Genomic DNA, 14,701 nt, shown 5'->3' with positions numbered 1-14,701 from the left:
TGATCATACAGCATACAGGGACCACATCCATCTCTGACTTCTATCAGAGCCTGCTTCAGCATGTAGGAGTAAGCTTGTGAACAGAGCTGTGCAAACAGTTGTTTTTCGAAGACTGACTTGAACCACAGAACTGAAGATAGTCTGGTCAGATTGAACCATAATCAAAAATGAAAAAGTTGCTGGCATGCACTTTTTCTGTATCTGAATTAAAACCAGAAAAATCACGTTTGTGTTCACATAGCATGTTTTAAGCCAGCCACTTATAATATAAATAAAGGCATCAAAGAGCATGGAGATGGGCAGGGGCACAACTACTCTGCTTTGAAGAGTGAAGGTATTTATCCAGCTGGTGAAAGATACAGGGTTGGTGCCCATCTTTGTCTCAGGTGGTTTTCAAAACTGGCTTCCCCTTACTTTAGGAAAATGCACTGATCTTATCATCTTGTTTTCAGGCTCTGCCCTCAATGATGTGTTTTATATAAAACGCTTAAAAGTATTCATTACATGATGATTTGCCAGTAAGTTAAGAATTGCCCATTTCTGCCTTGAGTTTTCTGTTATTTTCGTCGAACTGGAATAGCTTCATCAGAATAGCTTGAAAGACATCTACCCCACCACATTCCCACAGGAACGGTTCTTTTAAATCCCGAACAGAGTGCACTAACCTGCTTGTTTAAAGGAGAGGATTTCCTCCTCCAAATGACCCTGTTTGGTAAATTCAGCCTGTGTTTGTCAACACTTTAGGTGAATGGCCGTTTTACATCATCTTCCAGTGGAATTTTAAAATCACAATGACATCTTGATCTCTTGTGGTTTTTGAGAGGGTGGGAATTGTGTTTTTTTAAGTAAGCCTCCACTTAATCTGCATCTACTAAATCACCATTATTTAAGTTATGGCAGTCCTGCCTGTAGCTCTCTTGCAGTGGAAGCTGGATGCAAGCATCAAAAAAATGCTTCTTGGCTTTTGGACCTCTGCCTTAAAAATATTTTGTCTCTGGGTCTGTTGATAATAAAAATTCCTAGGAGTAGGATAAGGTGAAGAGCAGTGCCAGTGTGATACACTCTTTCAAAGGGTAGATCAGTGAAAGAAACATGTCAGAACATCTATTATCCAGAGGATCTTAGATTGATTTTCATCTGAAAACCGAATCCTGCCTTTAGATTATGTATGTGCAACTGACTTCACGTGGCCTTTGGGCTGGAATAAGGAAGGTTTTTGTGTTACAGTGGTGGCTGAAGGGCTTATGGCCCTACTGTGTGACATACACCGATTCAGCCTAAAATGTAATCGTTGCCCTGCAGGGCCTAGCATCTACAAACTTCAGCCAAGAAGTAGGAATTGAGCACAGATCTGAATGGCAACCCAGTAGCCTACCAACTAGTTCAGAGCATCCCAGTTTGATTTCTACTCCTTACCTTCATAGTAGCACAAAAAACACACGTAAGGCAAGACACTTTAATTCTCAGATTGTCTTCAATGCCAGACATAATTGCAAAATACTGTGATGATATATGGCATATGATGCACATAACTGAGAAAATACCTGAGTGAATAGTAACTGGTGTTAGCCTTGTATGGGCAGAATATTAACCTTAGCACCTGCCACATCGGCATAGTTTTCTTGCCATAGTGATAACAGGAATTTCACCGATTCACCTGATTTAGGCTACTGATACATGAAAATCTGACCCTTGGAAAGCAATTAAAGACTATTTGTTTACTGGATATACAGAGAATGAAAGATCAGCTCCAAGCTCTATATTATTTTCAGTTTCTTAATGGCAGTAGAAAGTAGGGATGCTATGCAACTTTTTTAAAAAGGCTAAAACCACTGGCTGGAAACACCTGGAGGAAAAGTCAGTGAGATTTTTGCTCTTAAGTAGTCCAACTCTCTTGATGATTTTATCCAGTTACCTTGGCTTTTTTACCATGCACCACTGCCCTGCAATACTGATTTAATTAAGTAATTACTCAACGGGACAATTATTTAATTGCTGAACATGAATATTAACAGCTGAATAATAGTGGCTAAATAAATAAAGATTGGTTTTCTGAATCCCAGTACATCCTCCAAAAACACATCAGCTAGGAACCTGGACCAGTTTAACCTTATATGTGGTAATGTGTTGAATTTGTATACTTCTTCAAGTAGTCATTAGCATTACTCCCTGGTCATTAGCATTTTTACTTTAAAAGTCTGTGAAGTTGCAAAGTAGAAATGCACTAACTCCAAACAGAAACTAGCCATAATAATACTATTACAGTAGTTACAGAAACAATCGTTTTTGTAGAAGTCAGGAACAAGATATGTGTGAAAGGTACATCAAGCTCAGGCCACCTGGGTTTACTGAAGTACTTTTACCATACCCTCCAGAGCAATAAAATCAGCATAAAAATAGGCAGAACTAACTTTCCATGGGAACAGAAAACAAACCAGTGCTTGTGCTTTCCACTTAAACTCTCTCTTTTTCAAGGCATTAGAACTTTTGTTGGTTTTGCTTTTATCATCGGTAATTTATGTCTCTAAATTTTAAAGATATCTGCAGGAGGTACTCCAGCTAATAAATAATAATGGTACCATATACGTTACTTTACATCAAATGTCTCTCCAGAATACCTCCCTTTCATTCAACTTTTTTTTGATAAGGCATGTCAGCCATTTCCTCTTCTTAAAGACTTAACTAAGTAAAGATCATTTTGTTAATCTTTATCCTGTTACTTTTCCTCTGTTTAGCTTTACACTATACAGCATAATTGTTTTGACATAATCAGCTAGCTTCCACGATGGAATTATATGTCAAGGACACCAACTTCAGATGTGCAGAGTGCTTTTGCTGCTGAGGGCTGCTTGAATTCCACTGAGAAATGGGAGCAGACAGGGTATTTTCAACTGAAGATAGCAACATAGTAAATAGCAATGCAGTGTGGTCATCTTGAGGTAAAAGGTAGCAATCTGTTATTGTGATCAGTTATTTAAAGGCTGCTTTCAAATTAGCTTTGCAGTCACAAATGTGCAAATATTTAAATTTTTTTCTAAGTAAACATGAGCCAGTTCCTTGAGTGAAAACAGAATATGTCTGAATTGGATGTACTTCTGTATAAAAATGATGGTTTCTTTCACAGCAAAAACATATCAAAAGTAATGTATCCAATGGAACTCCAGCTTTGACAGATGCAGATAAATAAAAGTTGAAATGTAGTGCTAGTGTTTATCACTGGAAACATAATGCAGAATTTAGGCCAAGATGTATTATAAATTTAGCACAGTTTTAAATACAATATCCAAAATTGAGAAATTGTTCCAACCAAGTATAACACTTCTTTCTTTAGAGTCTTCCCTGTTTTGCAACTCTGACTAACTTCAGCCATTGAACTCCAGCTATGAATGGTGAGATGAAGAAATTAGGGTCAAGTGTGTGCCTTGCATTATCAGTCTGATATAGGTACCAGAAAACTGCACGCTACACTCTGGGACCACCAGCTGAACTTTTTGCTGAGATGTAGTCTTGTAGGAAATCAAATGCATAGGGCCTATCTGTTGCTCCTTTGATATAAAAGTACAATGAAGTTAACCTGACTTTCTTTTCATTTTCCTGTTTCTCTTTCTTACTTACCACACACTGCTTACGTTCCACCTTCATCAGCCCATGTTTGTTTTCCTAAGTTTAGCAGAGATTTTACATGAGCAAAACAAACAGTATTTGATCCCAGACATCAAATTAAATTAGCAGTGTAGATTAGCTGCTCTCAGATGAGTCACTTTCTACTTCCAGTAAGGCTCTGCATCCAAATCTTGGATGTCTACTGCCCAACAAGCAAATTACCTCGGTACATTTTAACTGTTGTTCATGTGATGGAGGAAAGAAAATGGGCAGCTTCATTCTCTTTTGGACAGTCTCAGGTGAACACCCTGTTACATTCCAACCTACACAAGCCATTTCCTCCTTCCATGGCGTTACTCTTCCATGGAACCAAAAGACACTCAGGTCTCCGCATCCAGCAGAGAAGACAAATGCTGCTCTCCCTATGGACTGCAAAGGAGGGAGGGAGGGAGAAAGAGAAGTTTTGTGCCTTCCCTGCTTCTCCCTCACCCCAACTTTGTGCTCCAGCCATATTCAATGTGATCCTAAGCAGTTACATGTGTGGACTTAAAGATTACAAGACAGAAAGTGGATGGTCCTTTTTTTTTCTCCTCCTGTATACGGAACTCCCACTGGCTTTCCTGGGAGCTCCCTCTATAGACTGACAAGCAACAGGTCAGAGGAGATGGAAAGGCTTTTTACCTGCCAACCCCAGAGTTCAGGATGTGTTGTTTCTCCTGCAGCGGTTGATGACACCCTAACACCTTAGCAGCACTGGAGCTGCATTCCTACGCTGTAACAGGGGAAGCAGGACCAAGGGCCTGAACTAAGGTCTTGGCAGGTAAGTGAAGGAGCAACCAGTATCAAACAGCTTCATTTGAAAGTGTACGTCTTTGTAATGTTTAAGTCTTAATATGTGCTCTGCTTTACCTGGGAGCTTAAACTTCCACTTCTCAGAGAGTATTTGAGATCACCTCTTAACTCAGCCAAATGCTTGAAAAAATGTTGAAGAAACTCATAAATGCAGAGGGGCTAGAAAGAAAGGTTATTTGTGCTAAAAATGCCTCGAAGCTAGGATTTCTTCTTAGAGCTGAGCAGAAGTAATTCAGGTTAGTGGGGGAGGGAGAAGCTTCATGCTACCAACATATTTTTGTATATTGCTGCTGAGGATGATTGAAAGCATCATTGTATGGTCCTCAATATTCAAAATATGAGCTCTCCTGCGACTGGGAGGGGGGAACTTTTGCTTGGTTGCTTGTCTTCTCTCAATTGGACACGTAGGTAACACCTGATAAAGGGAGATCTCCATCTCCTTAATATGTTCCACTTCTTAAGTTTAATTATTGGAACGAAGTTTCTAATATGAATACTTATGTCATTCAAAAGGTGATTTATTTCATTAGTTATCAGGAATTGTGTTCTTGCTGACAATACCATGTTCCAGAACATTCACAAGGAGCACACACAGAGGAATTCACTACCACTAAAGCAAATTCAATTAAAAAGGTATTTGCATAAAAATATGTGATGATAGTTACCAGCTCAAAAAAAGAAGGGAAAAAAAAAATTAAAAACATCCTTACATAAAGGAAGTCTTTCTTTTTCTGGCTTGTGGTAAGATGAGGGTAATGGACACCTTTCTGTTGAGAGGCCAGTAAGTTTTACTTTTTGGAACGAAAAGCAAATTTAGATCAGAGGAGGAAATCATAAGAGGCAGCCTCACACTGCGTTCTGTATCTAAGCCATCTACTGCCACCGTATCCAGGAGACAAAAAAGGGAACGTTCATAAAGAATGACCAACCATCCAGAACTGGTGGGGCACCAAAGCCTCATCAATTTCCAGTTCAGATATTCTCATCCCTTCTACCTTTATTCTTACTAGTATTCTCAATTTACTAAGTCAAATCACTCAAAAAGTGACCTCTAAGTTTGTGTCCATCTTTCAGTGGATAAACTGTGAGCTTGTAAGAAATTACACATACTAATAGCACCTGTTAATTAATATTCATCAGAATTAAAGGGAAAAGCCATTATCAAAAATTTCTTTCCACAATTTTATGGGCAAGAGTGCAAAATGAAACTTTCAATATGTTTATAACTTTTAGAAGTTTACAATTACTATAGTCATTGTTTTAAATTAACTTTCTCTAGACAAAATAAAGTGTTGTACTACATTGCAGCCTCACTGTTAGGAATGAAGATAGAGGAGACAGTGCAGGAAGGCCAACACATACGACCAAAATGGAGAGCATCCAAGTCATAGAAGAATGGTAAGTTGGTCAAACTGTTGTCTAGTAAATGTTTTTAATTTGCCTATAAGTAATAGCAAGAATTGTCTTGGGTTTTATGCTTTGGAAATGTCCTTTTGACTACTTTTCCTCAAAAAAAATCTACACAAAAGGAAGCAAAATCTGTCCTGACAATGCAATGCCAGCAGAGACATTCAGAAGTCAGGCTCACTTACAGTTTCTTATTTGTGGGGAAGAACTGTGGGGAGGAATGGGAGGTGCATGAGTGGTTCCACAGACCTGTAAGAAGCCTCTGCTACCTGTGGAATCATTTTCTTCTGTTTATCCAGACAAGAAGAAAAACTAATGGTCACAAGGGTACTTCACAGTCAGATTTTTAACATGGCTACCTTTCATAAAACAGCTTGGAGTACGGTTTCACTGGAATTAACCAAGGAAACACATACCTTGAAAAACTAAAAGTCTGAGCTTCTGTTTCTGTCTGAAACTCGGGCCCCTGTTTATTGAGTTGAGAAAAACACTAATCTATTATCAGTGTCCTTGAATTCTCTAATTCCGTAAAAAAGTGAATGAAAATGTAACTCTAGAGGATATGATTGAAGGTATGATCAACCCAAAAAACTCATTGTCTTCTTTCCTATTCATGGTCATTTATGAAAGGACAATGTCAGAAATTTCCACAAAATACTGTAGTGAAGATTGCTTCCCAATAGACAATGAGGGACCACAGGTGGCTTGTTGGCTCCATCCACCTCAGCAGGTTCTTTTCACCCTCCTTAGAGAGAGGACTTTTCACCTTCAAATCATACTTTTTGGTTCAGATTACAATTATTTTGCTGGATAGTTTGATTTTAAAGACATTCTTATTTGTTATGCCTTTTGGACTGCTGAAAAGCTATCACAAAGAGCCTCCCATCATCCAGTCTGCCTTGCATGCAGAGTAAGAATTGATAAATGGACTTGAAGAGAAATCATATAGACAAACATCATTTACTGTGCAACATGATTACAGAGAAGCTATTAAGAACAGCTAGTAAAGCTCTTGTGTTGGATCCTATCAGGAAGGGGAGAGTTAGTGCTCAGAATTAAGTTTGAAACCATATTTAATTGTTGTTAAGTAATTTGGAGTATTACCTTCTGAAGCTATTCATTGGTACATTAATGGATTAGTGACGCAAGTTAGTCTTCTGTTCACTTATCTAGTGCGTCCACTCTTACAACCCATGAATACTTCCCAGCAGAAAATGGGAATAAGGACTTTTTCCCATTTCTTCTCTTTCCAGTTTTGCCAGCCACGTCCATCACATCTCATGCCAATAGATCATAATTCAGGTCAATAGCACTAAGCAGAGGGAAACTTAGCAACCCTTATGTACAAGCACAGAGAAATATGCTAATTTAAAAGCTCTCTGAATTACTATTTTGTTGGGCCTCATTAGTATGCTCTTGGCTGCCAAGAGCCTTTTGTTTTTCTTGTCCTTCCTGAACTAAATCATGTGGCAGCCAGTGATTGGCCAAACACCATCAGAAGCAGGCAGGGACATCAGGTGTCACCTAACCCCCCCATGAAGGGGAGTCTATTGCCAGCTCCCTGAAATCACATCTCCTTTAAATGCAGATGCAAGAATTCAGTGCTGTTGTGGGATTTTGCCTTTGAGTCTGATGGCTAAAAACATTCGTAAAAAAAAATTGTAGGAAGCCAGGCACATGTCTTATAACATTGAACATGTTCAGTAGGCTATCGAGATAATGAATGCACAAGTGAACACTGAACAAAATTCCCGTCACTGCTGAAGCCTTTTTGCTTCCAGTTTTCAATCTGGACTAAAGTGCAGTTGAAAGGAGAATTTTTGGATGAATGTATGAAAACACTGTTAAAAAAATAGAAGCATATTTGTAATGATACTTTGCTTTTGCAGCCAAAACCCTACTGCAGATGAAATTTTGTCTTGGTCTCAGAATTTTGACAAGATGATGAAAACACCAGCTGGGAGGAACCTTTTCAGAGAGTTTCTTCGAACAGAGTATAGTGAGGAGAACCTGCTTTTCTGGCTTGCGTGTGAAGATCTAAAGAAGGAACAGAACAAGAAAGTTATTGAAGAAAAAGCAAGACTTATATATGAAGATTACATTTCTATACTATCACCAAAAGAGGTAAAGCTGTAAATGCTACATTTGCATTTTCTGTTAAAGCAGAAATGTTATACCCTGGATTGCCAGATGGGGGTCTCAAAGTCTGCCTGATTTGTCAGATGAAAGTCTAGTATGGACATTAAATCAGGAAAGGAAGGGACAGAAAAAGCAGAGACACAGGTGCTGGGTCATTTAGCATCATTGACCACACCACCTCAAATTTCTCTGTAAGGCTCAAGAGACTCCAGTAAGAGAAGGCTGAGAAATAGGTATAGAATCATAGGATGGTTTGGGTTGGAAGAGACCTCAAAGATCATCTAGTTCCAAACCCCCTGCCATGGGAAGGGACAACTTCCACTAGACCAAGTTACTCAAAGAGAGTTGCTCTTTTGCACCTCGTTTTTGCACCTGTGAGAGGTGCTCCAGCTCTCTGATCATCTTTGTGTCCCTCCTCTAGACTTATTCCAACATGTCCATCATGTTCTTCTTATGTATGCTTCTTCAGTAATGCTACATGCCTGCCAGAGAGAGAGAGTAAGTAATGCAAATGGATTTCTCGAGAAAAGACAGCAAAACTAAGGAATTTAAATCAGAATCATTACAGATTTATCTTTTGCAACAGCTGTCTCGGAGAAAGTCCAAATTTGCACTGGTTATTCCTATGTGAGAATCCAGGAATGGAGACCATGTATTTTCTCTAATGAAAGGTATGATAATGTCTGGGAAATTATGTAAGATTGTCTATAATCCTTAAACTGAAATAGGCAAATTCTGAAATTATCTTCACCTGGAGTAAAGAAAAAGCATCCCCTATCAAACCATGTCTTGGAATAGTGAGATACATAAATATATAAGCACGATTGAAGAGTCTTTTTTTAGGCCATGTCATGTACCTTTAGTCCTTTCCCTTGATTTCATGCATTGCATCTGACTACATACTCAATGATGTTATGCTACTTTATACTCACTGTGGACCTTGCTTTCTGTGCTGCACTCAGTAATAATTTGCAACTTCATTCATATGAATGAAACCAACAGCAATTTACAGCTCTATTATCTTCTCTTGTGCTATAGTGTATACTTTTGCTCCAGAGTGAGAAAACCAGCAGTACAGCAAGCTAATAATGAGATTTTCTTATAATATCTCTAGTACATATATACGTGTTGAATGCTCAGTTGTCTTTTTAAGCTAAGATCAACCAGCAGTTAAAATTCAACCACTAAGTGTTGTTCGACTTAGATTTAACAAAACCACTCACAAACTTGATGCACTGGACGTGTGCAGATGTCATCAATCCAGTTGTCCCTGCTCCTACTGGAAATCTTAAGAGGCAAACAAGAACTGTTTGCAATGCTTTAGATCAGCACAGGAGCTGAAAAGCTCTTGTTCATCCAGGCATCCTGTTCCAGATTTTATCTTTTAGCACACAAGCTGAAATATGTAGCATCACTTGTTCAGTGATGAAGTTATTGAGGCAGAAGGTCTTAGTGTTCTAAACACATACCCTGTGTTCATCTGCTTAGCAAGGAAATACCTTTAGTAATTCCAACTAGTTTTGCCATCTGGCTTTAGTGACTCACTGAGTAACTACAGTGTAAATTAATAGTTCCATAATTAATTTTATTTTTCATTCTATAAATGCAATTAACTTGTACTGTATTCAATGGCACAAAGCCCCACCATCCTGCCAAATTCGAGTTGTTAATCCCAGCAATATTTGATAATGAAGAACCAATTAGCTAGCTGCACAGACTGTTTTTGCTAAGATACATGCATGTGCATGTGTGTTAGGGGGAGAATTGCTTAAATTTTAGTGTGTCATTTCTGTGCTACAGAAATGCAATGCTCTAGGACTGAAATCTATTCAATAAATTCTGAAGACACACGACTGCAACACTGCTTCTCAAAACTACCATAACACTACACCCCTGCACGCTGTTGTGTCTGTAAGCAGGTGGCCACTGGCTGAGCAGCCCCACCAGTCTGTTCATTCCTGCTGCGCAGTCTGGCCTGCTCACACAGCTACATCAGTTAGACAATGAAAAATGCCTGGGTTGAAAAACAGCATAGAAAAGAAATGCCACTTTCAGACAGATCAATTCCTTAACTCAGCTAGCTGTGGGGCTGCCCAGACAGCAGTGCCAGCGCAAGGGAGAGGAAGAGCCAGGGTGGGAAAGGCTGTTCATGGCAGCTCATGCAGCACTGCTGCCCATCCGTAAGGCGGGCGCACAGCCCCGGGGTGCTGCCTGCAAGCCTAAATGAGTGCTTGGGTGGAGAGTGTGCATTAGGCAGCCATAACGGTTATTCTGCAGAGATAGCGTACTGGAGTAATAGGTACGGTTTGCTAGCATGAATCGGCAACAGTTTACTCACAGTTAGGCTGCATCACAGTTGTGCTTTGTAACTGATAACTGAGTAACAGCAAATACTGGAGGAGAAAGAGCTGTGTGAGGAGAAAGCCTGCTGTGGCAGCAACATACTCCAATATGCCAACGAACCGACAATGACAGATTCTACAGTTGGTACTGAAGATATAATGAAAATCTATATTTACTCCTCCATACTATACCATACCACTGTATTTCAAAGACTTTGCTTTACCACATATAAAAACCCACAAGCTCATACATCCACACATGTTCTGAGTTTTCATCTCAGTTAGCATCCCTCACATACCAAGGTATCATGGTTCATGGAGCTTTCCAGGGTTGAATTCAATCCTTCAGACAACATCAATATGTATTTATAGGGTTACAGAGTAGTAGGGTCAGACTGCAACCTGGTGTAAATCACAGTAGCTTAACTAATGTGTGCTTGGTATTTCACTACTCAGAGTTTTAGCCTTTTTCTTCTTAGCTGAGTAAACCCTTGCTAGCCCCAGTGGGCTTTCCAGCTACTGCAATTTCATTTAATCCGGAAGGCATTAATTTTACTGGTTTTACAGCATTTTGTGGATAAACTGTCCATTCACTCAAATTTCTAAATGATATTCTAAAATCCTCTGAGTATTCATCCCAAATGTAATGTGGCCTTTTTGGAGTTCATTACAAATGGAAAGAAAGTAAATGAGAAGCTAAAATTGAAACTTGCTAACCACTTCAATATGGACATATGATATCCTGAAAGTACAAATTATCAGATGTTAAAGTCTTGAAAAGAAGAACAAATCTGAAATAGTTAATATTAATGGGGAGATTAACATGATAAAAATTATAAAAAAATGTGGGTAATTTGTGAGTAATAAGTGCGGTGCCTGAAAAAAAAAAAAAGAAAAAAAGAAAAAAAGTGTGTAAGGCAGCCAGATGAGAATGTTGAATAGAAAGCTTCTAAAGATTTAACCACATATGGTCAGGAAAAAAAATATCTCTGAATTTCAGCTCTCTGAATGAGAGTCATTCAACATTCTTTTCAGAGAAATAAATATGTGAAAAAAAAAAATAAGGTAGTATAACATAATTTTTGGAAATCCAGGTTACTGCAGAGCTTTATTTAGCTGTACTGTATTTATTCTGTTATACAGCTGTATTTCATCTCACAGATCTTAAGATGGATGCAGAGATCACATCAAAACTGAAGTAGAGTCAACGGTCTTAGTCTGTAATTGTGTGGTGGCTCTGATAAACTCACACGTTCAGTGGAGGCCTGAGTAATAACGATATAACATATAACAATCTTTCTGACATTATTGTTCAAGATTAGTCTTTTCTTATCTTTTTCAGGTTAGTCTTGATTCCCGGGTGAGAGAAGTGATCAACAGAAACTTGCTGGATCCCAGCCCTCACATGTATGAAGATGCCCAGCTCCAGATATACACCCTAATGCACAGAGACTCTTTTCCAAGGTTTTTGAACTCTCAGATTTATAAGTCTCTTGTTGAAAGTATTACAGGCTCTACTTCTGAAACTTAGTTTTAATTTTCAAACAAAATAACTTGATTTTTTGGGGGTGGGTGGGATGGAAGAAAAGTAGTTTAATAACATCTGGAGCTGGGTTCCTGGAGAACTACAGTTTAGCACTACTCAGGCTACTGTGAAGAAAACAAATACATATTATGGTCTCTGTCTACATTTTTACCAAGGTCCTCCTTGCTTGAGATGGCATGGGAGGGGAACAATGGATTTGCCAAAATACATTTGTTTCACACTCCTTTCACCCTACTGGAGTCAAGATTGCAATGATGTATTTGTAGTTTTATGAACAGTCTCCTTGTGTATCCTCACACTGCATGTGCAAGGTAAAACTGCTTCACTTATCACTTAGTTGTTGCAATATTTAATCCAATAACATAAATTATATCTGTATTTAAGAACTTTTTTTGTGCAATACAGTCTTATGGTACATAGAAACAATTGCAGCAAACCAGAAAGAGGCTTGCATTTTTTAACATCACTAACTGAAAAAAGCCAATTTTTAAGGTGTAGCATTACTAAACATGCTCTACTGAGTACAATACACTGACTTTTTGAAGCCAATATTTCTGTACAGAAAAAAAGAGCTATTTATCACTGTTTATTTAAAACAAATCAAGCAGAGGATTCCTCTGGTTGTTCACTGCCAAAACTGTGGCATTTTCATTACAAAGTTTGCAATGTCAAAAAAAAAGAAAGAAAAAAAAAGAAGAAAAAAAAAAGCACAAACCACTTAAAGGGATCCATATCTGGGTGACACAGTCTATGCGCTGATATTGTTTAATTGTTAAAAGAACAAAGATTTTCAATGTACATTTCAGATGTCAGATACTGTAATTGATTTATTAAAGACTGGCTATCCAGTTCTAACACTGTTGTATAATGTTATGTAGTTCAGAAAAAAAAACACAAAACAAAACAAAAAAACACAAAAAACACAAAAACAAAAAGAAAAAACAAAAAGCTTGATAATTTAGTTTTTTGAATAAAGGAATTTAATAAAAGATTGCCTACATGTAGCATTTTAGAGCATTTTAGAACATTTTGATGAATTGCATCTGTCCTGTAAGATTATTTTTTTTCCTGAAAGGTAAATCCGGTAAAAAATGTTTTTAAACAAAGTAATGTTTTACGAGGTGGCGGGTTAAAGAAGACTTATCTTAGCTTCTAGCCTCATTGATTTTGAGTAACTCCTTGAAAACAAGGGGTTTCAAGAGTAATATTAAACCAAACTTCAAGGGCTCCTAAACCCACAGTCCTTACCCAAGCAAAATGCCTATGGAAACGCAACGGGTGTCTTTCCTGGGTAAAGAATCCTGTACTGAGCCCTTAATCAGAGCTAAGGCAGCACAGTACTCCCATTGCTTGGCTGCCATGGTGTTTTTAATAGGTGTTTGCTTGGCCTTTTTGTCAAAAATGTCCAATTTCAGGATGCATTTTGATGTTTAAAGAGACAGTGACTTGGAACTTAAAAAAACCCATCTTCATAGCTACCATATACAAGCAAAATGAGCATTAGCATCCTTCACAAACTGCTATAGATATACCAAGAAATGGCTTTGAATACTTGTTAAAAATATATATATATACATGTATGTATGTATGTGTATATATATATATATTTAATACTAACAACTCTGGTCTTATACTAAGACTTAAGAGGCAAGGTTCTTCTCGCTTACATAGGACTAAACATGGCATAAGCCCATTGCTTTCGATGGTGACCAGAAGGTCTGGCAGTTGTGTCCGTGAGTTGAATCTAGCCCCAACACACTTGGCTCCAACCACCCAGTTACTCCTTGCAGGCAGCCTCCGGTGCCAGCTTTCGCTGGAGCCGCTGCTGCCCAGGCGGATCTGCTGCTATACAGTAACTGGTAGGACGCAGGTCTTCGTTTATCTTCTGGGGCTTATTTTTTTCCTTTGTTTTACTACCTCTCATTTTTTTAATTTATTGAACATGCTTCAAATAGCAAGTCTGGGGAATTTTTTAATCATTCTTTTTACTTGAAACCTGTGTGCTTTTTTTGGATATATATACAAAAAATTTAACGAACTGTTTCTTAAACTCATTTGGTTTTGTAATTTATATAGAATTCAGGAGATGATTAAAAGGGCTATTCTCTATTCCCTATGCAAATATTTTAACTGTTGTAGTGTTTGAAAAAATGGGATCTAAAAAAAAATCTGCAAAGTGGAAAACAAATCTGTTTACAGTGGCGTTGCTGACTATCCTACCATATTCAGCACTTTTAAATATTGTTATTTATGAAAATGTAGTTTAAAATGCAAGACAAAATATTTATAAATGTTTCTTTTAATAAATACCTGTTTTGTCTGAAAGTGTTATTGTGTTATGACAACTTTATTCATGTTGGTTAGCTACTTACCATTATGAATAAAACATTCAATTATTATACTGGTAGAATAATAGCTATATTGTTTACAAACCCTAGGGGGGGTCGGGATTCAGTAAGAAAGGACTGCCTCCTTCAGCTGTGAAATACTGTTAGAAACAATGAATTTTTCTGGGTTTTTTCTTAATTGGAATTTAACTATGGTCCTACATATGTCTAGTATCATTTGATTACAGTTATATTTACTGTGGTACTAAACATACAGCATCATATATGTATATATTTACATAGTGTAATTTCAAGCTTGTTGATGTTTGAGGCACAATACATCTAGTCCACACATCTAAACAAGGTGTAAGAGACAAAACTGCATGCATAAGTCTTTACAAATGTAGACTTGAATATTCTTAATGTTACTATTTGATGGTGACCTGCTAGTCATAAGCTATCTTTATAAGATATTTCACACAGGT

At 37.8% G+C, this 14,701-nt stretch overlaps 1 protein-coding gene across 2 annotated transcripts in view; it reads left to right on the top strand.

Moving 5' to 3' along the window:
- RGS17 (regulator of G protein signaling 17) overlaps positions 1-14,293 on the top strand; it is a 76,119-nt gene extending 61,826 nt beyond the window's left edge. The window contains exons 3-5 of one of the 2 annotated variants that reach the window (XM_040599340.1): positions 5,776-5,853; positions 7,752-7,986; positions 11,686-14,293. In XM_040599340.1, the coding sequence (XP_040455274.1) occupies positions 5,776-5,853; positions 7,752-7,986; positions 11,686-11,874 (502 nt within the window). In that variant the 3' untranslated portion in view covers positions 11,875-14,293. Of the gene's footprint in view, positions 1-5,763; positions 5,854-7,751; positions 7,987-11,685 lie in introns of both variants that reach the window. The other variant, XM_040599339.1, reaches the window with a different exon arrangement.
- The last annotated feature ends 408 nt before the right edge of the window (positions 14,294-14,701 follow it).

This window comes from Falco naumanni, chromosome 6, assembly GCF_017639655.2.
Source record: "Falco naumanni isolate bFalNau1 chromosome 6, bFalNau1.pat, whole genome shotgun sequence".
Lineage (NCBI taxonomy): Eukaryota > Metazoa > Chordata > Aves > Falconiformes > Falconidae > Falco > Falco naumanni.
The sequence above is the reverse complement of the archived record's forward strand: the minus strand, read 5'-3'. Positions and strand labels throughout refer to the sequence as shown.